The sequence below is a fragment of the Heloderma suspectum genome, chromosome 2 (genome assembly GCF_057233095.1).
Source record: "Heloderma suspectum isolate Gila_16-S chromosome 2, 16-S_ref, whole genome shotgun sequence".
NCBI classification, from domain to species: domain Eukaryota; kingdom Metazoa; phylum Chordata; class Lepidosauria; order Squamata; family Helodermatidae; genus Heloderma; species Heloderma suspectum.
Window position 1 is genome coordinate 229,735,445 of NC_139459.1, and position 26,223 is coordinate 229,761,667.

The window sequence follows — 26,223 nt, forward strand, 5'->3', positions numbered from 1 at the left end:
AGAACCCTGAAACTCTCAACAGTGTGCAGAGCAGTTGAGTCAGTGCCCTCCACTCCCCCCCCCCAGGCTCCCAACTCCTGTCCCCCCTACTCTCCACTTCCCCGGCATCTGGCCACTTTACACCTATTTGTACTGCAGTTTGTTTTATGGTAGTTTATGTCATTATATAAATATTGTCAATTGCTATAAAACAAGGCAAAACCACTGGAAAATGTCATTAAAAGGATGTTTCCAAGTTTCCTAATAGGAAACATCTTGGGAAGTTTGTATTTTTCAGGGCAGGTGTCCCTGAGCTCACGCGTGAACTGCCTGCCCAGACAGTCTTTCTTATTTGCTAGTTAGGGGCAGCAGAGATTTGCATGAGCAGGAACAAAACTCTCCTTCACCTCTGATGAACTTAAAATGAAAGTGAAAACCCACCAACCAGTTTTAAGAGAGAGCCGCTGTAGGGGCTGTTTGGAAGGTGGCTCCTTCATTCCATTATTATCAGTATATTATCAGTCTCCAAAACTGGCTATGAATTCAAATCTACAGTAGATTCTTACAAACAGAGAAGTTATCTTGTCAGATATGAATCTCATTGATCCATATAAGCACTGGTAAGATTTCTGTTCTGCAATCTTTTTTTCTTCCCTGCAGCAGGTAAGGTACAATTTCTGCAGACTGTGATGAGTAGAGAAGGTCTAGTTACTGTTTGAAGAGCAGCTATTTCCACTTAACATTGCAGTACTTATAGGCAGCATTTATTTCATGTCCTGGTGAATGCAGAAAAGAAAAGAAGTCCACTGGTCTCAGGGAGGCCCCTATTCACAAACGCAGCATTGAGAGGAGTTTTCCCAAATAGCATTAGTAATTTATAGCTGACTCCTCCTTTAGGTCACCCACTAGATGGGTGGTGGTGGTGATGTTTCCAGTCACTCCTATCCATTATTTCAACTGCTCCATAGATGCATCCTTCTCCTTCACAGATCTCAGCTTTCTTCCCTAGAATCAGGCAACAATTGGGGCTGCATTTCCATGAATGTACACACTTCTGTCACCCTCCAGTGACTACCCAGGGTAAGTAGCATGTCATAGCTTACAGCTAAGCAGTCTTTCATGGGCTTCTTTTGAAAATCTCACCCAGTCAATAAGATGCTGCATGAAAGATAATGGAAGAGCTGGCTATTGTTGATCATGTAGCTACATCCCCCAGTAATCTGTTTCAAGCCAACATCCCTATGCTGCCTTCTTCCTACCAATAACAACTTGATTTAATCTCCTTCGGGGTGGGGGGGATGTATTCAGAGGGCAATTTCTGTCCAACATCATTGTGTTTTTATAACTGCAGGTTTCAATGACAGGTTGGATTCTTCCTGTGTCTCGACTCTGGAACTAGTTGATGTTAGCAAACTTAAGGCAGTTGGTCACTCTTCTGATCATAGAGGTTATGGGGCAGAGAAAATCAAAAGGGACGATGGGAACTAGGAACTGGCCTAACATTTGTTACTATGGTGAGCGGGGCCTCACATGGCCCTCCTTCTCTAAACTTTTCTCACTAATGTTCATGGTTTTTCTGTATTATGAGGTGAAAATTGGCATGTCTCTCAGAAGTTATTAATCCCTTCTTTGCCCTCCCCAACCCTGTTGCACATAAACTGCAAAGTGAATTTCTTTCCAGTGTCCCTAATCCCACCCCATCTGCTCCAAGTAGTCCTACACCAAACAGTATGTGCAGTCTCTCTTCCCATCTCCAGTTCTCCCTCTAGGCTTTCTTGCACTTTCCCTTCTTTTCTCGTTGTTGGAACTTCCTCAGTCGCCTAGCCCATGTGTCCCTCCACTGTATCACAAGGCTGCTTTTGTCTGCTACAATGCCATTCTGGTCAGGAGAGTCCTCATCATGGCCCAGTAGTAAGTATTTCTTCATGGGTTTGATTTTGGGGCACTTGCAGGCTATGTCCTTGGAGCGAATCCAGAGGATCTGGTCACCACGCCGTATCCGGTTTGTCCCTTGCTTGTATACAGAGATGATGTTGACTGTGAACTTCCACCATTCTCCAGCCTTGTCTGCTTTCAAAATGTGAATCTGGACAGCTGGGAAGAGAAAACCAAGAATGGGAACAATAATTTTAATGCATTTCCCCTCAAGGTGACAAAGTACAAGTTGCAATTATCCTTTCGGTACTAACAGCAGTGGTTAGCCAACAGAAATATGTATATAGCACCTAGCCTTGTTGTAATGGGTTGGGACTTCAGCTTCTCAAATCAAGGCAAAGGTCTACAGAGACCTGTCACAAAAAACCAACAGTTTATGATCACTGATCCACTAAGTACTGTCCAAACGCTCTTTACAGAAGTATTCTTATTTCCCTTCTAATTTGATAGAAGAACACAGTAGGTGTAAATTCCCAGATTCATCGGAGGCACAAATATTACAACTCTTCTTATGTGAACAAGAAAAATGTGATCTACTATGTAGTAGATTCCTCTCTGGGAAGTCATGCTTGGTAATATTTATTTATATATAGAAATATTTATATGCACTGCCTTTTGGCCCTCAAAAGGGCCCCTACCAGAAATATACATCTTAATACAGTAAAGACTAAAAGCAATAAAACTCTTAATCACTTAAAGAACAGCATTAAAAAAAGAATTAACGAAGCATTAAAAGCTTGGTGGAATAAAAATGTCTTGGCTGTCTGCCTAATAATGGGTCATTGTCGAAATAGAAAGCACTGCATGGGCTTTTTGTGGGATCTAGTATTGCTCAAAACATTAAAATGGTATTCCTTGGATAGACTGTATTTATCTAATCTGCAGACGAGAGGAGATGCTGGAGCCCTTTCCCAAACTGGAATGCCATCATGGTGGGGGAAGACAGATCTGCATGTGCTACTTGTGTGTTCCTCACACAGAAAAAAGTTTTCAATTCACTATACTGGATAGAGGGCCACCAATTCAATTTTAAGATAGAAGAGTAGGCCTTGCTTTAGGGAGCTTTAATCTAAATTAGCTTTGTAAATAAATGAAAGCTGTGTTAGAAACAGAGGGAGGGAGGGAGGGAGGGAGGGAGAGGGAGAGAGAGAGATTATTCCATTTCTCCTGATTGTGATAAGACACTTGCAGTTTGGGCACACTCCACTTTTTATATGTTCCAGTCTCACCCCTCAAAGCTGTTTCCTGTTATTACTTCTGTACCTGCCACCTGGCTGCTCCAAGCAAATGGCACTGGGGAATAATTTCTCCAACTCTTTCCCTCGTGGGGATAAGGACCAGTCCAACTTTTCCCTTTCCCTTGCTAGGCATTGTGACCTCTGTGGTCTGTGCTAGTGTCCCACATTCCAAGCCTAACTATGATGGTAACAGTTTCCATGTTTCCTTTACCTAGGGATTTGAAGCTCTATGTGAACTTTAAAAAAAAAAAAAATGTGAAGGAAATCAAGGTCTTGTTTGGCTGAAGTCATGAAAGGTGGCCATGGTAACAAAAGATACCCCTTTCATTTTGAGCAAAGGGGTGGGAGTGGGGTGGGAGGAAGGAAGGAAACAGAAACCTATCCAGAACTTTGCCACACTGTTTGGTTTCTTGGTATGTAGTGGGGCCAGCATGCGAAAAGAATCTTGCTGCAATGCATTCTCACAGAGCAAAGGGCTCACCTTTTAACCAAATGCAGCCCATAAGAATGCAAGATCTGTCAGCTAGGATGGTCTAGTCATCCCACCCAGTCTACTGCCTTGTCTCTAAGCAGTAGGCAATAGGAATCTTAAAAATATGTTAATATAAAAGGCAGTGATGTACAGAAAAAGAAAAAAAATCTGATAACCCCACAAAATATTAGAGAAATGGATTTGTCAAGAGAGCTTCAGCTATGGAATAGAAATGTAATAAATAAATGAATAAATAAAATAAGATTTCAGAACCGTAGACTCCATTAAACTAGCTACATTATCTCAGATCTACAAGATTTTCATGGTAAGATAAACAGACCAACCTAGAATCCCAACATTCAACATGAAAAATACTTAGTAGAAACCAGTCATTGTTTTACATCAAACAAATATGGTTTTTGTTGTTTGATATTTGTTATTGTTGTTAGTCATGGTGGTGGTAGCAGTAGTAGATTTCATTGAAGGAGGCTATGGAATCCCAGTATCCTAAAGGGACACTCCTGGAGAAGTTGTAGCAACTCAGCTGTTGTATGAGCCCCAAAAGAACTAACCTGGGGAAGCTCTACATCCTCATCTGAAAAAGCTGTACTGCACCCAATAAGCTCCTGAAGAGACTGCTGTGGATGAGGAAACCACAAGCTAACTTCTAAAAAGGAAGATGCTGAGGCTCAAGCCCTCCTGCAGGCTTGAAAGCCTTATGACCCAATGCCAGATAGGTCAGGGAGTGTTGAGGTTCCTCAACAGTGGAGGAAATACATTTTGAGAAAGTTCAGAGGCAAACACTCACTGCTATCCCCACATAATGATTTGGTGTCAAATTCAGGCAGAACTGCATTTTTGTGTTTATGTTTTTTAAGTAGCTATGGGACCTGCGTGGTGCTGAATTTGGTCCTCCAAACCGTTTATGTTTGACACTCCTCTTTCAAGTTTTCTTTATGAGTTAAATTGCCTGGCCTTGAAGTTGGGTATAATCTAGTCTGTTTCATTTCACCAGTCCACTGCCCTGTATGGCAATAGGAGAACTGACTGCAGTTTTAAATCAAGAAGGAGTTTTTCCTATACAGGGAAATTTCCTTTCTCTCCAATTGCAATCCCCTACCTGCTCCAGTAAATTTCAGCATTGGCTATTATATCCATTTCCCAAACACTGAGAGCTATGCAAGTCGATTTGTGAAGCTTTGGGCACTGAATCACAGAAATGGAGGGGGCCATTTAGGCTATTGAGTCCAGAGCCCTGCTCAGTGCAGGAATCCAGTTTAAAACATCCCTGACAGATGGCTGTCCAGTCTGTGCACAAATGCCTCCAGCAAAGGAGCACCCACCACCTCTCCTGTTCTTTTGGTCAGGGATCGCTTGTCCCAGACTATTGCCATGTCTAGCATAAGTGATTTTTAGTTATATTTTGATTACATCTCAGGGTGCTGGCCCTGTACCAGCAACCTGTATTTCACAAAATGTGTGGGACAGTCTGGTCAAGCCTGTAGCAGTAGTTTATTGGTGAATTTTGAAGTAAGGGGAAGGGAGAATCTCAATTAGCACAACATACCCCTAAGTTGTGCTGGATTTCTCCTCCTGCTCCCCTACACTTGCGCTTGAGGGAGCAACACAGACAATTCTACAAATCCTGGCACATTGCCTGCCTGCCTGCCTGCCTGCCAGACTAAGGAGATCAAATCAGCATTCGTCTAAAGGAAAGAACTGACAAGCCAGCTGGTTAACAGGGTTGGTAACCTCTCGCAGCAGGGAAGAAGGGAAAATTCCACCGGAGGCAGCATCTCTGTTCCATTCATTGCTCAGCATGTGCTGTGAGCCATAAAGCCCCCCTCCCAGTCAAATGATTGCAAGCAAAGTGGATTAGCTTGAGCCCTGGCACCAGGAAAAACATGATGGGCCGAACGATTGGGGTTGGTAACTGGGGGCAAGTGGATGAAGCCAGCAGCAGGTGCCCCATAAGCAGCTCTACAAACTTGCCACGGTTCACCAATGTGTACCCCCTGAGGGGGAGAACAAAATAAAATGAGTCACAGCTTTCACACTGAACTTGTTGCTGCCTGGACCCCTGATGACACTAGTTTCCGACATGGTGTGGCGTGTGTCCAGCTCTGGCTAAAAATATCTTAGGCGTGCACAGCTCAGAGGCTGTGAGAAGAAGAGGGCAGGGGTCCCCAGGCTGCTGTAGGCCTGACTGTGCAATTAAAATAACCAGCAGGCATAATGCTTGTGAACTCTCCTCTTGTACTGGTAGAGAAGAGAAGGCCAAGTCAGCCAGGAGTCATCTTCCTTGGAAATGAGTTAAAGCAACAACTGCCACCATCTATGTTTATGGCTAAGTGCAGAAGTCCTTGCTCATTTACTCAGGCCGAGGGCCACTGACCTCTGGGAAATGGTTGGTTGCTGAGCTGAGGAATGAGCAGTGCTCAAATTTAGCCAGGAATGTCTGTGATGCTGGAGTAGAATCATAGAACCATAAGATGTGTATCAACAAAGGAATAGACAAGATAATGCTTTCCACCAAATCGTTACTTACCATCTTGGGTGAGTTTGGATGCCACTTTTTCTACCAACCTTGGTTCTCCTTTCAAGGCTTTTTAAGTGAGGTGTTGAGGACAGAAGCATATCCTTTGAGGACAGAATGGAGCTCAGGGCCAAGGCTCAATTTTTCTCAGTGTGCTAGTAACCAGCCAGCAGATGGCAATATAGCACTTCTGGCAGCTGAGAAATTCCAGCATAGATCATAAACGATGTGAAGGAAGATGCAAATTATCATTTAAGGCTGCAATCCTATACGCACTTACCTGTTGGTGGTAAGTCCTGCTGAACTCAATGGGGTTTACTTGTAGACACATATAGGATTGCACTGTAAATCCCTTGCATCTCCTCCAACATTATGGATGCTTAAATATATGTCAGGGCTCTTAAGCATACCCCATTTTTTAATGTGGGAGAGGCCACCCCCAGAAAGTGTCATCCACTGTGAAATTTCAGAGATATAACAAAATCCTTTACAACTCTAGAGGGAAGGACTGTTGTTTGGGAACAAAATATCTGATCTTGATAACTCTATTCCAGAGGTTTAACTACAAGACAAGCAATCCTTCCCAAGAAATTCTAGGAATTATATTTTATCAAACCAAACCAAAGCTTGGGGAATAGAGGGAAATTCAATAAAGTCATTGGGAGTTCCCCTCCTTCCCATCCTCTCCAGATGTCCACAGGCCCAGAAGAAATATGTTTGATACTGTTCCTAGTTCTCTATCAAAGCCTATGTCAGGTCATTTGGTTTCAACCCTCTCTGGAGCAAAGTTTGTCATTATTATTAAAATGTTATTTTTGAAGTGGGGCTGGAAGGCTTATGGGATTTACCTGTTTCATTTGAGTTTTAATATTGAAGATTTATGAGGTTTAATCTTTGCTTTTCGTAAAGGGTGTGACCCACCCAGTCACTTCCCTTCTTTGTACAGTTTAATTCATTTCCCCCTACCAGTTTTATGGCCACCCTGGCAGGACATGTTTTCTTACAATGTCCCTTTGTCACGTAGGTACCTACACACTATATATAGATGCAATTACACCCAGGAATCTGTAGTAATTGATCACCACCCTGGAAAACATCCCCCAAAGCTCAAAAATATGGTTTCACCATATTAATATGTTTGGAAGAATAGCTATTAGAACATCTTATGTTTCCTCTCCCTCTTCAGCTCTATCCTCAGGAGTTTTGGGTTTCTATGTGGAATACTTTTTTTAAGAACTTTTGAAAATATATTTTTATTTTCCATGTGCTGCTGCCAAGGTGCCTTTCAACAAAGAGGATGACTAACCAGTCTCCATGAAAGAAGGATTTTTCCAATGAAGGCTGCAGCAGGCAGAATGATCTCACCTTTTGGGATAGGAACCCCCTAGACTCAACACACACACACACCCTACACCTACTCCTTCTTAATAAAAATGAGAATTGACTAGTGGGAAGGCACTGTGAATCCCACTGGTGACTCGTGACTTAAAGAGAAGTTCTATTTGGTTGCCTTTGTTCAGAATAAAACTGGCTCAGATTATTTTCTTTTTGCTTTGTGAGCCTATGGGTCCGAATGAGAGATGCCTCTATTAATCAAGCATCTTGGCCAAAGAAGTCCACATTTTACAAAGGCACATAAGAGAAATAGCTCAAACTGTGTGTTTCTCTGAAATGCTGACATTACATCTGCTGACTGCAAAAAATGTGTGTGTGTGTGTGTGTGTGTGTGTGTGTGTGTGCGCCCGCATTTATGTGGGGGAGGGGAAGGCACGGAGTAAACAATGCATCATAATTAAGAGATTAAACAGGCCAGGAAACTAAAGCATTCTCTTGCCTTTCCCAGGCCAGGTCTGGTGCTGCCATAAGCACACAAAGGCACTAGTGATCTTTGTTCCCTTTGGATGCAAAACGACATCTCATCTGGGCAGAAGACAATGATTACCTGGGAGTGCAATGGTGTCCCTGCATCCCACTAAATTTAGCCCAGTCTTAATACTGCTGCTTCAACCTCTTCATACGCCTACTTATGAATTCACCCGCATCTCCCTGAAGCCCAGACATCAGACGTGCCCAGTATGAGAAACAAGTGCAAACTAGGGGTGAGCGGATGCCCCCCACCTATTTCATTACTGCACTGTGCTTTGGCTCTGCTTTGCATTTCACTCCGCTTGCCTTTCGCTTTAACTTGTAGAATTTTAAAAATGCAGTTTGCTGCAGTTTTCAGTTCGTATCTCTTTTTCCTTACATGGCATGAGTGCATGTGTGCACTAAGTGAAAGCACTGTGCAAAACAGACATTTTTAAGAGTATGACCCCGTACAGCACCCATTAGAGCTGAGGCACTTTATTATTTAAAATTATGCAATACTGCAATTGCATAAGGGGTCCTTTTCACGTGGTGTTTTAAGCAACAGGAATACATACTCATGCCCGTCAGTATCTATAAGGAAAAACAGGCAAGAACTGACCGCAGCAGCAAACAGCATGTGCTCAGATGTTTTTAAAAAAATGGGAGAATGGTGGATTGCTCTGCATCGGTGCCATGCTGCAAACAAGACTGGGTAATTAAGAGCCTCAAAATCCAGAAAGAAAGGTGGGTGTGGGGAATGTTGAAAGTAGCCAGAGCCACCAAAGGCAGCATACAACAATACGCTGTTGTCCCACACTGGTGGCATTCAAGATGAGGCTGGACAGCCATCTGTTGGGGATGCTCTGACTTGGATTCCTGCACTGAGCAGGGGGTTGGACTCGATGGCGTTGTAGGCCCCTTCCAACCCTACTATTCTATGATTCTATGAATACAAAAGCAATATAAAAACAACATAATAAAAACATTAGGAACAGTAAGCCATTATTAAAAACAAAAAACAACAATACTAATAAGGATGTTTTGAAGAGAGGAGCCATCACTGAATGACTGGACTCACTGGGTTGGATCCAGACTTAGTCATACTTAGAGTAGATCCACTGAAATCATGACTAACTTACATCCCATTGATTTCAGTGGGTCTACTCTACGTATGACTAAGTCTGGCTTGAACCCACTGCCTTTAAAACCATACATATATACCACAACTCTTTACACCTGTCCAAAAACATACTTAGTGCCAGCAGCGCTCTTCCCCAAGACTCACACGCTGCATTGAGGACACAGTGAACTGACACTGGCCTATGAAACTGTTCAGTCTGGAAGCCCCTTCGTTTGCGACAGGACTGTGCATGAACCATTAACTGCAGCCTTGGGGTTTCACATATAGACGGGCACAAGATGCAAGGATGCAGAGGGGCAGCCACCTCTCTTTCCATAGCCCAGGAAGCTATGACTTCCTCACGCGTGTCTCCCTGCAAGCCCTGCCTCTTCGCTTCCTGTGGCTGTGCAGTGCGTTAGTGACACATCCCTGAATGTGGAGCATCTCACAGACTCTCCGAGACTGCCAGCTCATTTCCCTCTTGCCTGCCTGTTGGAGCTAAGCAGTCATTAATTAATGCAACTCAGAATCTAACCAAAACTAAAGCAATTTTGGTGTGAGCCAAAATAAAGGTAGTTGACACTGAATTCCCTCTGACATGCTTCAGCTCTAAATATTTCAACAGACTGTAATTTACTTGGGTGTCTTTTTTAAAGTAAAGGCAGAGGGTCCCCCCCCCCCTTTTAAAGACCCTTTCCCTCTTTGAGTCAGCAAATTATAAAGATGATAAAAGCTCTATAGAGGCTGATTGTCTAGATGATAGCGCCCCAATTTGGCGCACAAGGCAAGTAACCATGTTCAATATAATTAGGGCCTTTTAGGATATTCAGAGCTGCTATCATCCCGTAAAGTTGAGGAAAACAGTCTCCTAATTGGCTTCCTGCTGAGGAGTCCATAAAAAAGTCTTTATTGTCCTTCTGTGTAACCTACTCTGTACTTTCTTCGCAGCTGGACTGTTTTGAACACTGTGCTGCCCTCAACGAAAGGCATGACTGCAAAAAACTATCATGCTACTGGCACATGAATGTTACCAGTTGCTCAGGCATTTTTCTCACAATCAGATATCCAAGGCTTGTGCAGGTTTTGTGCCTTCGGTCTGTAAATCAGTTGACTTGGCCATTGTTTCACATGCCCATTTGTATACGCCAGATTGGCCGATGCCTGCCCATTTTTCTGTATGCATTGAACTTTTGGATACAGCACATCAGCATCTAACGTTTCAGTGTAGCTACTTAATGGTAGTTACCATATCTGCTGCTTCACAGAACACCAACAGCGCCCTGAAAGTACTGGGACCACTTACTGCTTCCTGTCTCTGTGGTCCTGACATGATCCTGGCAGGAACGGACAGCCAACATGGCCATCTCAGCAGACGGCAAGTGCTGAGTTCCACCTGTTTTAGCCTGTTAAGTTGGTCATGTGGATGCACCACCTGCCACAGGCTGTGTGCTGCCCAGATTCAGCTTTTGGTATGTCGCCCAAACCCATATTTAGGGTGGTCTGCAGTACCAGACCAGAAGCCCAGTTCAAGTTAGGTTCAGCCTGCAGCACAACCAACTAAGCATGGGCTGAAGTAGGTGGAAGCCTCCACAGGGTATTTTCTGTGGCTAAATGGTCATGTAAGTCACCCTACGTTTCACTGAAATCAAGGAGATGCACTTCTACATAATTTTTTCAGGCTCAGATGGTATGTTTTTTAATCATGGCAGAGTGATATTCCCTCATAAACCTAGTATTGCGGGGAGGGCAGGAATAGGAGCCTAGCTTTGATTTTGAACCATTTGTTTCTATCTGCCAAGTTGTTCTACACTTCTTGGAATATGCAGCTCTCAAGAACAGGAACTTCAAACAATTTGTAATCTAAATAAGCTCAACAAACAAATACCTGAGTTTTAAATCCACCCCCACCCTGCCCAGGTAGAACCTGCTAGTAGAAATTCATTGAGATATGATGCTTGAGGGCTGTGTTCCTTCTGGCTGAGTCCCAGAAGATAGGGAGGAAAAAAGCATAAGGTGGCTGCAGGGTAGATCAGAACTGAGTTCTGAGTTCCAAGGGGAAGAGAGGTGTGTTTTGCGTCGTGTTAGGGATGGCCTCCCAACTCATGTTTGCTCATGGACATGTGAGTCTTCTTTGTACCCCTGGTTATGAATATTTATTGAGGAAGAAAAGGTTTTTCTTATTTAACCTTCAGAACACATTTGTCTTTTTGTTAAAAGCAAGTCTAAACAACAAGCACTTGCACTTGACCCCTTACTATGAGGGACTGGTAAAGGAACTAACAACAGAACTTTTTTTACTCTCACATACATATGCACAGTCCACACACTGTCCCTTCCATGGGAAAGGGATGATAAATTATTCAGCGTTTATCTTTGCAAATGCAAGTTGGAATTTTGTTTTGCTGGAGTGGGCAGGTGGCCATGGCATGGTGAAGTGGGAGGAGATTTGTGTACAAGAAGAGGGCCTTTTTTTTTTTGTTTTCCCCCCTGTTCTTTGGTGCAATCTTGCTCCCATGAATTTGCAATAAGCTGCCTGAATGCTGGATAAAGTCAACACATCCACTGAACAGAACAATTTCAGTTACTGCCAGGAATTCTCTTGTGAGAAGAAGATGTTGCAAAGGGGTGTTACCTGGAAATTTGTTTGGCGTTTGCAAACACTTTCAGGATGTGCCTTAAATTTCAAATGAGCAGAAGGTGCAGCTGCTGGAAACTCTGATTCAGAGAGGAGGCTGTGGTTGTGGTGGTGGAGGGCTATGTGTGTCTTTTTCCAGAGATCTCCAGCAATCAGCTTAGTTCATCTTGGCCTGATCCAGGCATCATACTTCATACATAACTGTCTGACTAACAGACATAACAGCAGTTTGAAACTTGCATTCAAGTATATGCTGCTAGGATATAAATAAACATGCCCAGATTGGCCTCCTTATTCTTGTAAGGGAGAAGCTGAGAAAGGTAAGCCAATAGTCAAGGTAGCTAAAGGAGCTAAGCATAAAAAGTTATGCACAATCTGGGCAGAAATAAACACTGGCAAAGGGAAAATCTTGTTTTAATGGCAAGTGTTTCACATTTGCCCCCAAGCATCTGTAATGCATGAATAGTATTAATTATAACAATGACTCTGAAAGTTGGACTTCTCAGATACACACAATGATACAATAGTTTGTCTCGAGTGTAGATTTTTGTACCCCCATTAAATCAGAGAAGCTGCAGCCAGTGAGAATCTCAATAAATGCGCAGTTGTTATGGCTTGTGTATTGTTTTCAAGGAAAAGCACCCGGGTCCAAAGAATGCAGTATGGGGCCTGTAACCTAGTTGCAAAAGTGGATTCAGGAAAGAACTAGCATCAGGCATTCTGATCCCTAAGCAAATGTTAAAATCTCCTCTCTTCTCTGTTTTTTTTGCTAGAGTCTTGTGGCACCTTCTGGACACTACAATGCAATTATATAATGGACACATAAGTACCACATTAGAGTGGAAACTCATTGACTGCTACACATATCCACATTTTTCCAGCTTCCACCCAGAACATACCACAAGATCCACTGTCTACACAACTAAACCCTAAGATACAACTGCATCTGTCCTGACTCGTTGTACAGAGACATAATATTTAAGGATTTACATTAGGCATCTCTTAGGTGATAATACCCACCCAATGAAGTAAAAAATCAGATCAACAAGGCCAGACTGGTATCCAAGAATAATCTTCTACAGGACAGACCCAGTAGAGAAAGTGGCAGAACAACAGCTGTTGTAACCTATAGCTCTCAGCTAAATCACTCCAACATAACGGGATCTACAACCCATCCTAGAAATAATTCCCTTGCGTAACAGGCCAGTCCTAGCTTACAGACAGCCCTAGAACCTGAAACAGGTGATCACCAGCAATAACAGGCCACATAATAGAGACATAGACACAGGGACCAAACCCTGCAACAAGCCCAGATGACAACTTTGTTCCCATATCTATTCAGACACCACTGTTATAGGAACTAATAACGTCAGCCACAGCATCATGAGTTCATTCACCAGCTCATCTTCCAATGTGATATATGCTATCTGGGCTGGCCCACCCATGAAGCAGAGTTAGGCGCCCACATCAGGTGTTGGAGTGGCAAATTCTGCTGCTCCCATCCCTGCCAGGGGAGCCCTCCTCCTGTGGCATTTACCACAGCAAGTGAGTGGCTAGCAAGACTCTTTAAAGCAGCCACCTGCCCTCTCCTTCCCTCACTGCGTGTGGCCAGAAGAAGTCGCTGCAGAGCTCCCATGAGATCTGTGTGAATTTCCACGAGAGCCTTGTGGCCACTTCTTCCAACCACATGGCTCTCTACAGAGTCAATGCCACAGCAGCAAAGGTAAATGGAAGGGGGATGGGGAAGGGGGGTTTGGTGGTGCAATGTGGTGGCACGTCGTCTCACCTCAGGCGGCAAGAGACCTTGTGTTGGGCCTGTATGCTATCATCTGCCATCAATGCCTTCTGCATTCTACATGGTCAAATCGACAAGTCCCTACACAAAGGAATAGATGGACACAAATCTTACATCAGAAACTTTCTGGAAACAACATGAGATTCGGTGACTGTGTAAGATATGTGGAAAAATGCAGGAGAGGAAGAGAATAAAGCTTCCAAATAATGGTTAAATTTTAAAAAAAATCCATAATACAGTTTTGGAGAACTCAGTACATAGAATATTACATGATTGCTGACTTATTTTTGCTGGAAATTTACTGACAAATCCCATTAGGAAGGAACCCACAAAATAATATTATTCAATCATACCAAGCAAGCAGCTCACTCAAATTAGCAAGGAAGGAAGTCACAATTTCCCTGAGGTTGGGGATTGAATATTTTTCCTGCTTCTCTTGCCCTTTTTCCTCTGAATGGAAGCCATTTTCAGTCATTAATTCCATGTAGGATGCTGGAGGGCAGGGGAAGGCTCATTCACCCACATATGCATGTTCCTCAGAATGTCTGCAGGGAGCTCCCCCACCTGTGCACACATGCAGGTAGCCCGGCCCCAAGCCATTTCGGGCTTTGAAAGTTAATAGCAGCACCCTGAATTGGGCCCAGAAACGGACTGGAGGCTGCTGCAGATCACAAAGCACTGGCATAATATGATCCCATTGGCCAGTCCCCATTAAGTCTCGCTGACCTATTTTGGACTAGCTGAAATGTCAGGGCCATTTTCAAAGACATCAGAGGGGGCGCCTGCTGCCACTGATGCCTCTGCGTTTGCCTCCACAGCACTCAGTACAGAACCACTGATGACGATGCCTCATCGTCCTCATCCCACTCCCTGGGAGTGCAGGCAGAGGTGCAAAATACAGTATCTTCTCTCTCCTGTATCAGTGAGCCCACCGCATCAGGCAGCTCCTCAGGAGTCTGTACGTCTGACGAGATTCCCTCGCCTGCCTCTTCCATCCATGGAACTGCCACTGCCAGGGGCTCAGTCCTGCTGCTGCCTCCTGCCTCCTTCACCTCCACAAAAAGAGCCCTCTTTTCAGTGGAAGGAGGCTGATGGCTCCCCTAGCAGCAGCCACCTCAAAGCTGCTGTATCTGCTCCAAAGTATGGCCGAGGGAATTAGCTGGGCATGGCCAGTGCCGGCAACAACTTTGCCGCTAGCACTTCTGTTTCTCCATCACCGCTACTTCTTCCCCCAGGATTGTGCCACTGCCACAATCTGATGTTTTCCAGGTAGTTCTGTGTGTGCAGGACAGTACATTAATAAAGGATAAGAGTGCTGGTGCACGCACTGTGTCACTCATGCACAGCTGTGTGTGCATCCTGTGTGTAAAATAAAATTCACATATGCAACAAAAGTGAAGGAAGACAACCAAGAACAACTCTGTGAGACAAACGGGGAATAAATCAACAAATGATACTCACATGCTACTAAGAGAATAGAGAAGTTTGGAACTCACATTGATTCAAAATAAAACATCTAGGGTAAAAAAAATGGAGTGGGAGTCATTGCCTAGTGCAGGCTAGTTCTGCAAGAGTCAAAATATTACAGCAAAATGAGTAGTAGTAACTGCTACAGAAAGGATCAGGGTGCATTGGTTGTCTGAAGGAAAAAGAATTAAGGACACTGTCCCTCTTGTTCCGCCACTGTATGCTCCACTTCCATCATCCACCCCTGTTCTTTTGCACTTTTTGTGATGTTGATGCTAACTGAGCAGAAAAAGAGAGCCTTACACCAGTTTTCATTCTTCTAAACTCCTTAGCCCCTGCATCTACCCTTCCAAATTTTTGAAGGTTTCTTACCTAGGGACACCTCTATGATATATGCCATTTTCATACAAATTGTCATGAACGAAAAAAAGGGGAGTGGGGTGGAAATGAACAGCTTCCCCCTCCCCTGCCCCCAATTGTGGAGACTCCTCTTCCACAAAGGCCGCTGCACCAATCTTTCTGAAACTGTACAGGTTTCTTAGCTAGGGCCACCTCTGTGCTGTATGTCATTTTCATATCAATTGCCACAAAAAGCATAGAGGGATAGGCACGTCCTTCTCTGGAAATCCCCAAATTGCAAATGCTGCTCTTGCATAGAACTCCTTGCACCTATTCATCTGAAACTTGGCAGCTTGATCCCCTCAGAAGGGACTACATAAAAAATGCCTACATTTTTTATCCAGTTTGGCCAAGACGTAACAGATATTAGAAGTTCCCTTAAAAAAAAAAAAAAGAATACATCAATTTTAAAAGCACTTAGCACAAAACCCGTGCACCTATTTGTCTGATATTTAGCAGGCTTCATCCCCTATTATGCCTGAAAATGTCATTCAATTTGGACAAACAGAAAAAAAGGTATAGCTGTTTGTTGGTTTTCCTTGACAATGGGAGGCATGAAGCGTTGGACTCAAGAATCTCACTTTGGATTCAGCAAGTTGAGTTATGGGACCACTGAATCATCCCAGATTGCATTGGGCTGTTTTCCAAATCAGAGTCCAAACTGGATCTTGTGATCAGGGCACACCCCTAATATAGACAGAAACGCACACACAGACACCCTAGGTTGACCTTGGGGAGGAGAGAACTGAGGCCAGGATAGGGGATGTGCCTGATCTTGTGTGATCTTGTAAGCTAAGCAGGTTAGTACTTGGACGGGAGACCGCCTGGGAATCAGGCTTCCTGCATTGAGCAGGGGGTTGGACTCGATGGCCTTGTAGGCCCCTTCCAACCCTACGATTCTATGATACAGTCTATGATACAGATAGCTCACCATAGTCTTTCTTGCAATACTTCTTCATGTTGATCTTCAGCTTCCCTTTGGATGCCTTGCAATACGAATCACAGTCTTTGGGGGAGATGAGGAAGAGAAAGAAGAAAACATTAACAAAACAAATTAGTCTTAAAATGAATGAAAGGCTTTGGGGATGAAGGGAGAAATGGGGTGAGGGGAGGGGGAGTGCAGTAGAAGCTGCAGCCTGCTATGAATAAGCAGCATGCCTGTGATATCCATCTGCCAGGACCTGATTGGGTCATCTAATGGGGGCATTCACTGAAAAACCTTCCTTTCTAAAGAAAGCGTCTCACAAAAGAAGCCATCCTCCTCTCCTTTCCCCTCCAATCCCCGTCTGACGAATTCTTTAAGCTGTCTTCTGCAGGCTGCCACAACTCGGCTGCCTCCATGGGAGACCTTGGGGCCTCCCTTATTGTGCCACCCAGATCTTTAGAGAGCCACAGCCCCCCCTCCTCTGCCTCCCCAGTTCTTAAACTGCAAACTGGAGCCTGATTAAAGCCCACAGAGGCTTCTTTGTCACCCCCTAACCCAGACCTGTGTCAGGCTTTGGCATTCATTGCAGAGGGATTCTGGCTGGGGTCACCCCTCAACAAAAGGGGTCACAGAGGAAATTAGCAGCCCATGAAGCATTAGCAAAGCCTTTGGCGTCCCCTCTACTGGAGTGTGCAAATAAAATGCCCCAGTGGGACTGCTTCTTTTCCAATAGGCCCTACTGCTGTGATACGATGGTTTTTACTCTTCTGAACATTATCCTGTGTTCCAGCACTCCAATGTGATGCAGCGCTGCTGTTTTGGCACTGTCCCTGTCTCACTTTGGCTGCGTTGGAGCTATTTCACGTCACTCGGAACACTGGGAGTGCTGTGATGCCCTGTGCATGAAAGGCAGTTCTTTGCCATCACATTTTACACTCTCTCCCGTCATTGGCAGAGCTGCTCTGGATCCCCCTGGATAGGCCAGAGTGCAATGATCCTACAACAACATTCATGCTTTTCCAGCTGCATGAACCAGCACACAGGTGAACTAGATATTTTTTGCAGTCAGAAAAGCATCATGTGAAAGATGGGCAACTTGCTTCTCTACAACTATTAAATATGATTCATTATGCATACATCCTGCTCTTCCTTTAGAAAACTCAGAGCAGCTTACATGGGGTTCCCAGTGATCTATCTAGAGACTGATCATGTCCACATCTTGCTTCTCTACAGTATACTCGAGAACTAGAGGCACCATGATCATGTGAGAAACCATAAAATAGAAAGCATTATTATTAATAATAGTATTTATATCCTGCTCTTCTACTGAAAGTATCCCAAACCATATGGCACAATGAAGAGCAATATAAAACTTCAAATATGACCTACTTCACTGGGTTGTGGAAAGGATGTTCAAGATAAAGATCATAACGTGCTTAGCAATTTTTATAACCATGCTACCTATAGGACCATCAGTTTTCATGGACAGTGGGAACCGAGTGATGGAAAATTCCAGCCCCACCACACATTTACACTTCCAACCTCCTTCTCCACCCCTGCTCCTTACCTCAGACTTCACTGAAGCCATTGCCAGGCACAATTGAAGGGGCGGAGCCAAGGTTACTTTTTCCAAATCTTGTCCTGCCTCCTCCACATCCCCAGACATGGACTCAATGGGTACCATTCAAACCAAGGCCACCCCAACGTATACTATAGTTGGCTAGAATGGGAATTCTAGCCCACTATATGGGAATAAATATGCAGCCTCCAAAGACATTGAAATCATATTCTTTCTTTTAAAACAAAAACTATATAATTAAATCAAAGATTCTTTATTTTGACCAAAATACAAACTTTTGGGTATGTTGTTGAACTGAAATCCCCACCCCCACCCCAAATAGCTGGAGTGCACCCACACCATGAATTCCCACTGTCATGGTCTCTGAATGGATCTATGAAGATGGAGGATTAATTTTTGCTCAGCCCTAGATGCTATATAGTAACTTTAAAAGAGCATCTTGGTGTTAAGAATGACACTCTATGACTAGAGCTGAAGGGATCAAAACATCATTAAGGCTGGTAGAAGATTTATTTTAACCTTCGACTACTCCGATAAACATGAATAGGATTATAAAGGCTGGTACTAAGTGGCCAGGTTATTAACTGAGTTCATTCGGATTTTATTAGTGTAGAGCAGCCTTCCCCAACCTGACACCCTCCAGATGTGTTAGACCACAACCCCTATCATCCACAGCCAACATGGCAGGGGATGATGGGAGTTGTGGTCAGACACATCTGGAGGGCGTCAGGTTGGGGAACGCTGGTATGAAGGGTTTCAACATCATTCTGCTTCACACATTCCACAGAAGCAGTGAGCAAGGAGGCATGAATGAAATATGCTTCCTCCCCTCCGACTTCTGAGTCTCGTTTGAAAGACGTATACATGCTCCTCTACCCACCCACAGGAGTTGTGTATTCTGTCCCCATACTGGAAGAACCCTTTGCACAAGGCCAAGAAATGCAACTCACTCATACTTCTCTTGCTACTTTTGTAGAATCCACAAAGTAGGTAATATAAATATGCAGTACTTCCATATACTCATGTATAGGTGTCTCTGATTTTATAGAAGTTTAGTACTGTACATCTGAATTTGCCTGGATGCTGCTAATAATAATGGGACATGTTTCATTTCCTGCTGTGGTACCTGAGGGTTGCCCAGTGGTACTCTCTTGATAATACCATCTGTGTGCCAATAAAATGACACAGCCATAAAGAGATCCATCGTTAAAGGGTGCTCCCCAGCTACAATACAGCTCTCCCTTGGTGAACCTCCATTTTCCAGAGGGTGGGAACTTGATACACTTTTTTGTTTAGATTGCACATGATCAAAGTTACACCAATATGTTTTTGGCTTAATAGTGTTTTAGATTTACATTGTTAACCATTTTAAACATATTTTCACCTTCCTTGAACCCTTAGAATAGATTGGAATTATGATTAAAACAGTGTGGAAAAGAAAACAAATAATATAAAAATATGTCTCATTGCCCAGATCTGGACTGCAGACTATCACCTGAGCATTGCCTAATTAAAAATAATTCAACACAAACCAGCAAACACAATGTCAACAGCTCTGTTTCTTGCATAAGATTTATTGTGTCCCTTGTGGAAACACATCAGCCACAGCAGGACTGAAGGCAGGGGAAATGGAGAGGGGAAGCAGCCACATACCGACACCTAAAATGATCTGCCCATTGCTACTGCATATACATAATGATGGGCTGGAGGCTTCCCTCAGCCTGACTATCCCTCCCGGTCTGTTCCTAATTTGTATTTTATTATACAGTGAATTGCCTTATTGTGGGCAAATTTCACATTAATATTCTTGACCCATTTACCATGGAATAGTTCTGATGTTGTCCTACTCCTACTGACAACGTGAGAAGCTTTTTGTGTCTGCCCCTTCCTCCATAAGAAAGAAATACCAGTATTTCTAAATAACATTGTATTCATTATCTCCAGCTCCACTTACAGCCATAACTGAAGTACCTTTTTCCTTCCACCATGCTTCCCTTCCCCTCTTCCTATTGGGTCCTACGAAGGACAAACTTCTCAGTAATCAAACGAGTAGTTAACAGGATACAACACATCCCCTTCTTTATATGAACAAACATTATATAAGCTAACAGCTAAAAACAGTGTAACCAAGTCCTGAAATATTTTTGGTGGTCTTCTGTCTCGGCAGCTTCTCCTGATACTCATATCAGGAACGTTACTGTTTGAAAATGTATCTGTACTGATAATTGTTCAGCTTTTTCACCATTTTCATCTGAAAGGTCCAAATCAGAGTAAGGATCAAACTCCTACTTGTTCTGTCATATATACTTTGGACAATCTTGACATATTCCATTTCCTACCATCATTCAACATTATAGAATGTCCTATGATCTCCTTAATTTGTTTTGGTTCAGAATATTTGGACGGCCCCTTTCTAACCACGTAGAGCAGATGCACTCGAACAAAGTCTCCGTTTTGAAATGTATGAGATTTAGCACCAGTCTTCTTATCTGTATACAAGTTGTATTTTGTTGTTTTTTCTTCACACAATTGTGAATCTCCTTGTCCTTAGGTTTGGATTGAACAAAGGAGCCCCAAAGATCCTTCCACTTAGTAAGTTTAGTGTTAGCTCTGCATCCCCTCAACAATTCAAATGGTGATACCCCTGTAGTGGAATAGGGAGTAGTTCTATAGGCAAACAGGGTTTCCTGAATTGCTTCCTTCCAAGGTTGTTGCTGTAAACTGGCTAACTACAAACTTTCCTTCACTGGTCTATTCATCCTTTTCCACCAACCCATTTCCTTGTGGACGGTACATAGCCACAGTCTTGTGTTTATACCATTATTGTAGAAATATTGTTCAGTTTCTACAGATGCCAGCTGCTGCCAATTATCAGTCATTATTTCCTTAGGAAAGCCATCCCTCACAAACATGGATGCCAGGAATTGGATCACTTTATCAGAAAATGAAAGTTTAGGCCATTTGGAACAATAGTCTAACAAAACTATAACAAATCTTTGCTTGGCAGGTAGATCTTCATAAGAACCCACAATATCCCATGCCACTTTTTTTCCCATGGACCTCTTCGATATTCTACTGGTGTCACTGAAGTGGAGTATACCTTGTGAGATTTATCACTTGCAGCACAAGCCATGCAATGCCTATTGACTTCCTCAACTTGTTTATCCATTCCTGGCCACCAAAAATTTTGACTTTTAGTCAAACTCATTCCTGGATGACTTTCACAGGCTAAACAAATCAATTGAGTTTGAAGAGATGTTGGAAAATCCAGATGATCTCAATATCCAATCATCAGTGAGATATAATTCACTAGCTACTTGCCTGTAGGAGAGAAGATTTTCTGGTATCTTCTTCAGGCATGGCCATCCTTTCATTATGTAAGCTTTGAGATCAGTGTCAGGTCTGCACTTATGGATGCAGAAGAAGTGATGTGCCCTTGGGTAGATGTGGCAATTTGTGCAGTCACCATGTCTCCATCCTCCTCTATCACGTTGTCCTCTTGGTTTGGGATCAGAAGGCATGATAAGCAATCAGCAGTAGTATTCCAGGCACCTGGTAAATACTCCATGTGGAAATCAAAGTCCATCAATTTAGAAATTCACTTAGCAATTCTTGGGGTTGCTCAGCCAAATTTATTTATTTATTTGCCACCCATCTGGCCAGCTACCCGGCCACTCTACTAATAACAACAGGAGATACAATGAATTTACATAATCAACTGACCAAAACTAGGCAGCCAGTGTGGTGTAGTGGTGAGAGTGTTGGTCTGGGAGCTGGGAGATCCAGGTTCTAGTCCCCACTCAGCCATGGAAGCTCACTGGGTGACTTTGGGCCAGTCACAGACTCTCAGCCCAACCTACCTCACAGGGTTGTTGTTGTGAGGATAAAATGGAGAGGAGGAGGAGGACAGTGTAAGCCACCTTGGGTTCCTTGCAAGAGGAAAAAAGGCAGGATCAAAATGCAATAAATAAATAAATAAAACAACCTAACGAAACAACACTGCTTTTAAAAAAAGCCTAACCCACCCCAAATTCCCGCCTGAACAGACAGGTTTTTAAAAGCCCAGCAGAAGCTCATCAAAGAGGGGGCATGGCGGAGGTCACTAGGGAGGTAATTGGCCACCACAGAAAAGGCTCTTTCTCTAGTCCTTACCAGCCTAGCTGTCTTGGCTGATGGGAAAGACAGAGGGCCTTCCGAGGCCGATCTCGTTGAGCGGCATCCCTGGTGTTGCTGGAAGTGCTCCTTAAGATAGACTGGGCCAGAACCATATAGGGTTTTAAAGGTCAATGCCAATACCTTGAATTGGGCCCGGAATACAACTGGTAACCAGTGCAACTCCTTCAGCACTGGAGTGATATGGTCTCACCAATGCCTGCCTTTAATCAGGCATGCCACTGCGTTCTGCACCAGCTGCAACTTCTGAACCGTCTTCAAGGGTAACCCCACATACAGTGCATTACAGTAGTGTAGGCGAGAGGAGACCAGGGCATGAGCTACTGACAGGAGGAGATGGTTAGGGAGATTGGGGCACAGCCAGATCCCTGGGTGGTGAATAAAGCAGACAAGGGTTTATAATCCCAGCTCAAGATCAAATTCCTGCCCCACAGATATGTTATGAACTATTGCACTGCTCCAAAACATGCCAACTCTTTCTTTTCAGTAATACAAAACTTTTCTTCAGGTTCAGTAAGTGCTCTAGAGGCAAAGGTAATCATAACTTCTCTTCCATTTTTTAACTGGGTTAAGAGTGCACCCAGACTATACTCAGAAGCATCTATTGTGAGAATTGTTCTGTTGGTATCAACGGAAATGAGTGCTGGACACTCCGATATAGCCAATTTGATTCTTTGAAAACTGTATGTGCATGTTTTATCCCACTTAAAGCTTACATCTTTTTTAAAGGGATAATGTAAAGGAGCCACTTTCACAGCAAATTGTTTCACAAATTTGAAATAAATACTCACAAAGTCCTAAGAAGGACTAAAACGTGTCTTTATTCTGGGGTTCTGGCACTTCCTTTATAGGTTCCACTAAGTCCAACCAAGGTAGCATGCCATTCTGTGATATTGTGTGTCCTAAATATGTCACTGAGTTGGTGCAGAACTGGCACTTTTGTGGACTAATGGTAAGGCCATGTTGTTGAAGTTTTCTTAGCATTTCCTTCAGAGTAGCATCACATTCTGCAACAGTTTTGCCATACACTAATATGCCATCCTGGAAGTACATGAACCCTGACATACCACCAGAAACTGCATGCATCAATTTTTGAAATACTGAGGCAGCAGAGGCCAAACTAAATGACATTCTTTTAAATTGAAACAGTCCTTCTGGGGTGATAAAAGCCATGTATTTGCAAAAACTTCTAACCAAGGGAATCTGGTGAAGACATATCCAAAGTTGTAAAGATTGAGGCTTCCTTCAAGGTAAACAGCATTTCACCTATGTTAGGTAAGGGATGACAATCTTTTTGATCAAGTCACCTCCCTTGTAGACCGTGGGAATGCTGTAGACATCATATACCTCGACTTCAGCAAAGCTTTCGACAAAGTGCCCCATGATATCCTGATGAGCAAACTTGCTCGAAGTGGGCTAGATGAAACAACGATCATGTGGATCCACAGTTGGCTACAGAATCGGACTCAAAGAGTGCTTATCAATGGGACCTTCTCAAGCTGGGGAGAGGTAACGAGTGGGGTACCGCAGGGCTCAGTCCTGGGCCCAGTGCTCTTCAACATTTTTATTAATGACTTGGAGGAGGAGGTGCAGGGAATGCTGATCAAATTTGCAGATGACACAAAATTGGGAGGGATAGCTAATACTTTGGAAGACAGAAACAAAATTCAAAGTGATCTGGATAGACTGGAGTGCTGGGCAGAAAACAACAGAATGGCATTTAATAGGGACAAATGCCAAGTTCTGCACCTAGGAAAAAGAAACCAAATGCACAGTTACAAGATGGGGGATACGTGGCTCAACCACACTACGAGCGAGAAGGATCTTGGAATTGTCGTCGATCACAAGCTGAATATGAGCCAACAATGTGATGTGGCTGCAAAAAAGGCAAATGCTATTTTGGGCTGCATTAATAGAAGCATTGCTTCCAAATCCCGGGAAGTACTAGTTCCCCTCTACTCAGCACTGGTTAGGCCTCATCTGGAGTACTGTGTCCAGTTCTGGGCACCACACTTTAAGAAGGATGCAGACAAGCTGGAGAGGGTTCAAAGGAGGGCAACAAAGATGATCAGGGGACTGGAAACAAAGCCCTATGAAGAGAGACTGAAAGAACTGGGCATGTTTAGCCTTGAGAAGAGAAGACTGAGGGGAGATATGATAGCACTCTTCAAGTACTTGAAAGGTTGTCACAGAGAAGAAGGCCAGGATCTCTTCTTGATCATCCCAGAGTGCAGGACACGGAATAATGGGCTCAAGTTACAGGAAGCCAGATTCCGGCTGAACATCAGGAAAAACTTCCTGAGTGTCAGAGCAATACGGCAATGGAACCAATTACCTGGGGAGGTGGTGGGCTCTCCCACACTGGAGGCCTTTAAGACGAGGCTGGACAGCCATTTGTCAGGGATGCTCTGACTTGGATTCCTGCATTGAGCAGGGGGTTGGACTCGATGGCCTTGTAGGCCCCTTCCAACCCTACTATTCTATGATTCTATGATACTACTATGTTAGCATTTAAATCTCTCAAATCAATGCACATGCAAAGGGATCCATTTTCTTTTCATATCAAAACAGTGGGAGAAACCCATTCAGATGAATCAACCTGCTCTAGGATACCATCATTGCACAACTTCAATCATTCTTCTTTTATCAGTTGCTGTAATGCTATAGGGACTTTCCTCACTTTATGTTGTACAGGTACTACACTAATTTTCATCTGATTTTGTGCTTGAATGCTTGGCCACCGCTAGAGTATCTGAAAAACATGTGAAAATTGGGTGATCATAGTTGTATATGGTTCACTGTTCATTTGTAATACAGGATCCATGCTATTGGGTGGTCTAAAATAATGTGGAGGTCTTGTTGATGATTCCATGCTATTATAGAAATTCCCTTCTTTGCCACATACAGTTTGCCTTCCGCGGTGTGGTCCTTAAACTCCAGAGTGGCTTTAAAATATCTGGGTTTGTATCCGAAGCTTTCAACTTAAAACTATGGCTTGAGAAATAGTATCTGGTATAGCTGAACAGGAATTACAGTGCAAGGAGACCCAGAGTCAGCTAGCATTCTGAGTTCATGTCCGTTTATTTTCACCTGACAGGACAGAGGTGTGTGACGAATTTTGGTCACACTTAAAATAGTGTGCCCTGGGGTAGTTCATCCTCATCCCCATCAGAATGCACATCCACCAGTGCATGTTCAGCAGACTTGCACACTTTGGCAAAATGCCCCTCTTTCTGCCATTGGTTGCAAGCCACTTTTCGAACAGGACACCTTGAAAAGTCAGCTTTTACCACAGGGTTGTTGTTGTTCAGTCGTTCAGTCGTGTCCGACTCTTCGTGACCCCATGGACCATAGCACGCCAGGCCTTCCTGTCCTACCACAGGGTTAGGTCCCTACAACAGTAGCACTCATATAACTTTGTTTGCCTTGCACATTTGCTTTGCAAGGAAGATCTGAAGTGGAAGAAATTTCCTTGGAGGTATTATCGTGAATTGTCTGCACCTCTGCAGCTTGAGAAGCCTGAGGAGTATGTGGGGCTGAAGAGAAATCTTTGGCACAGTGAATGCCATTCTCAACCCTTCTAGCTATTTCAACAGTTGTAGTCAATGTAAACTTTCTTTTTGTTAAAGTTGCTGTTGGTTTGGAAGAAGAGGTGTTCATAACAATTTGGTCCCTTATTTCCTCAGCTATGTTACCAAAATCATAAGTAGCATTGGGGGCACGTAATGCAGTGACATACTGATCTATTGGATCTCCTGGCAGTTGAACCCTTGAATAAAATTTGTAATGTTCAGCAATTACATTTACAGGACGATTAAAGTGAGAGTCAATTCAAAAGGATTGGCATCCTGGGTCACAGCAAAAGGGGAAGGTAGATTATTATAGATCCTCCGGTCCTCTGGTCCCAAGCAATGAAGTAAAATGGCCTTCTGTTTGGCAAGAGCAACATCATCAGTCTGGATGGCGAGGAGATAATTGCAGAAGTATCCCTTCCACTGTTTCCCGGGAAGGGGAGGATCCCCTAGGGTGGGCAGAAAGAAATGTGGTGGAGGTACATAACTCATATTGGTGCACAGGCAGGAAGAGAGGCTAGAACAAAATCAGGAAAACGCAAAGGCAAGA

General features: G+C 43.6%; 2 protein-coding genes across 3 annotated transcripts in view; one reads left to right on the forward strand and one right to left on the reverse strand.

The window, feature by feature from the left end:
• STX8 (syntaxin 8) overlaps window positions 1-23,616 on the forward strand; it is a 152,813-nt gene extending 129,197 nt beyond the window's left edge. The window contains exons 9-10 of one of the 2 annotated variants that reach the window (XR_014788327.1): window positions 969-1,059; window positions 1,932-23,616. The gene's annotated coding sequence lies outside the window, so the exon portion shown is untranslated. Of the gene's footprint in view, window positions 1-968; window positions 1,781-1,931 lie in introns of those variants that run through there. The other variant, XR_014788326.1, reaches the window with a different exon arrangement.
• NTN1 (netrin 1) overlaps window positions 1,482-26,223 on the reverse strand; it is a 187,527-nt gene continuing 162,785 nt past the window's right edge. Inside the window, exons 6-7 of the mRNA XM_084838360.1 lie at window positions 16,356-16,430; window positions 1,482-2,073 (exon numbers count right to left, since the gene is read on the reverse strand). Coding sequence (XP_084694486.1) covers window positions 1,745-2,073; window positions 16,356-16,430 — 404 coding nt within the window. The 3' untranslated portion in view covers window positions 1,482-1,744. The remainder of the gene's footprint in view (window positions 2,074-16,355; window positions 16,431-26,223) is intronic.